The 2,585-nt window shown below is 43.6% G+C and overlaps 1 protein-coding gene across 1 annotated transcript in view; it reads left to right on the top strand.

Moving 5' to 3' along the window:
* The first annotated feature begins 1,363 nt into the window (after positions 1-1,363).
* Positions 1,364-2,585, top strand: part of LOC106012582 (probable receptor-like protein kinase At1g49730) — a 2,984-nt gene continuing 1,762 nt past the window's right edge. Inside the window, exon 1 of the mRNA XM_035971203.1 lies at positions 1,364-1,980. Within this exon, the coding sequence (XP_035827096.1) occupies positions 1,364-1,980 (617 nt within the window). The remainder of the gene's footprint in view (positions 1,981-2,585) is intronic.

Genomic DNA, 2,585 nt, shown 5'->3' with positions numbered 1-2,585 from the left:
AAACATGATTTTTAAAAATCTCTTTCACACTAAAAGGCCTCAGTGGTCTATTAAAAAATCCAACAAACAAACTAAAGAAATTAACAAACAATAATATACAACAGTAAGCCGAGACCCTGGTTTTCACTCCCCGACCCTCTAAGACATTATCAAAACAGCACAACAATGCCGTAACCACAGACTGAAAACTTGAATCACTTCCCGGCCAGCCAGCCCGGGTCATAATGGACGCTGAGCTTTTGGCATGTCTTTGATGCAAGCCGCCGTGGTTATAACATACGCAGTTTGCTCCCCTTGTCTGTGCATTTCAACAGATGGCAAGATCTCATTGGATGTCACCAGACAATAGACTTGTCAACGTCAGTTGTGAAAATCGTACTAGAGCAATATTTTCAGTGTATAAATACCTTTTTTTCTTCTTTGAAAAACACATACTTGCTTTGTCTTATGTTTGAGTCAGGCACCGATGAAGACAAGGTTAAAATGAATTAGACAAATAAAACGATTTCTTGATTATTTGTATATTATTGAAACAAACATTTTTTTTAAAAAGTAGGTTTAAAAAAATCATTGTTTTGTCTAATGTTTCAGTATGACGAAAATATTTGTTGCAAACTTGAGACTCCTGACCCGTTGCTATTTATTTGCCGACGAAACAAAGCTCGATATTTCAATGGGGGTTTTTTCCTCCACTAATCCCGTGTACATTAAAAGACCTCACCAGTCTCTAAAAACAAACAACAAACAAACAATAAATAAAACAGACCAAGACCCCAGTTCTCACATCGAGACCCTCAAAGACATTATCAAAACAGCGCAACAATGCCGTAACCACAGACTGAAAACTTGAATCACTTCCCGGCCAGCCAGCCCGGTACACAATAGACGCTGAGCTTTTGGCATGTCTTTGAAGCAAGCCGCCGTGGTTACCGCATACACAGTTTGCTCCCCTTGTCTGTGCATTTCACCAGATGGCACGATCTCACTGGCAGTCACCAGACAATAGGACAATAGACTCGTTAACGTTAGGTGTGGAAACTGAACTCCATTGACATTTGCTTTGCATAAAGACCTGCTTCTATATATCTTTTAAAACAATGAACAAAGGCAGGCCAAGACTCCGGTTCTCACCTCCAGCCCTCTAAGAACGTGTCAAAACATTACAACAATTCCTTAATCAGTGACGGAAAACTCCAATCACTTTCTGGCCAGCAGGCTGAGTATATAAGGGACACTTGTCAGCATGTGGTCACTTTTCTCTGGACGTTCCGAGGATACGCATCGTTTTTGGAGACGATCATCGTTTCATACATCTGTTGTGGTCCTTCTTTTGGAGTCTATTACCGAAGTTGCACGCCGCAGCATGGATGCCGTTGAACAGCACGACGCTTTTTTCAACTCCTTCAACCTGGTGAGAGGCCCCTGTCTAGGGAGTGGCGCCTTAGGAGAGGTTGTTCTGGCATCGGCCAAACACAACTCGTCGTTGAAAGTGGCGGTGAAAATCGTAACTTTTGAGACGGACGAGTGTGAAAGCGACTTTCTCTATGAAGTTGGATTCTTGCGTGATCTGCGGCACCCCCGCATCCTCAAGATGATAGCGTTTGCTATGGATGATCACTACGGCTTCATGTTGTCGACATACTTCAAGAACGGCACACTTCGCGACACCATGTCGTCTGACCCCCCTGTGGAAGAACCACGGATCCTCCGACATATTCTCGACGTGGCCAGCGCTCTACAGTACATCCACGGTCTCTACATCTTCCACCAAGACGTCAAGCCCAGAAACATTCTCTTGGATGACGAGGATCGTGCAGTTCTGGCAGACTTCGGACTGGCAAGACAGGCAAGCGACAGCTCCGCGATGGTGATGAAGTGGGAGACTACACCCGGCTATTACGGACCCGAGACAAGGAAAAAGCGGCCTATGAGTCCTTTCAAGGTAAGAATAAGTTCCTTTTTTTCATCTCTTTTTTTGTGGTCTGTCCTTTACCCAATGCACTCCCTCTCTCTGCTTCTTAGTCTCTCTCTCTCACTCCTCTCTCTCTCTCTCTCTCTCTCTCTCTCTCTCTCTCTCTCTCTCTATCTTTCTCTGTCTCTCTGTCTCTCCGTCTCCATCTCTGTCTTTGTCCCCCCCCCCCTTCTCTCTCTCTCTCTCTCTCTCTCTCTCTCTCTCTCTCTCTCTCTCTCTCTCTCTCTCTCTCTCTCTCTTACTTTCTCTAAGTATATATGCGTATAATTATGTATACATATATCTTTTTTATTATAATATAAAACATGTATTTGTCAGTATTTTACCCTTTCCTCTCTCTTGTGAAGCGCACAGAGCATGCTGTTGAGCAGGGATTTTCGCTGTACAAATGTTATCTTTTGTTATTATTTATTGTTTCTCTCACTCCTTCTCTCTTTCTCTCTCTCTATCTCTCTCTCTCTCTATCTCTCTCTCTCTCTCTCACACACACACACACACACACACACACACACACACACACACACACACACACACACACACACACACACACACACACACACACACGCACACACGTTGTGTGATTATGTGTATCATTATGTATACACGTACATAT

This window comes from Aplysia californica, unplaced genomic scaffold (assembly GCF_000002075.1).
Source record: "Aplysia californica isolate F4 #8 unplaced genomic scaffold, AplCal3.0 scaffold00016, whole genome shotgun sequence".
Classification (NCBI taxonomy): domain Eukaryota; kingdom Metazoa; phylum Mollusca; class Gastropoda; order Aplysiida; family Aplysiidae; genus Aplysia; species Aplysia californica.
This window is presented reverse-complemented; position numbering and strand designations above follow the sequence as displayed.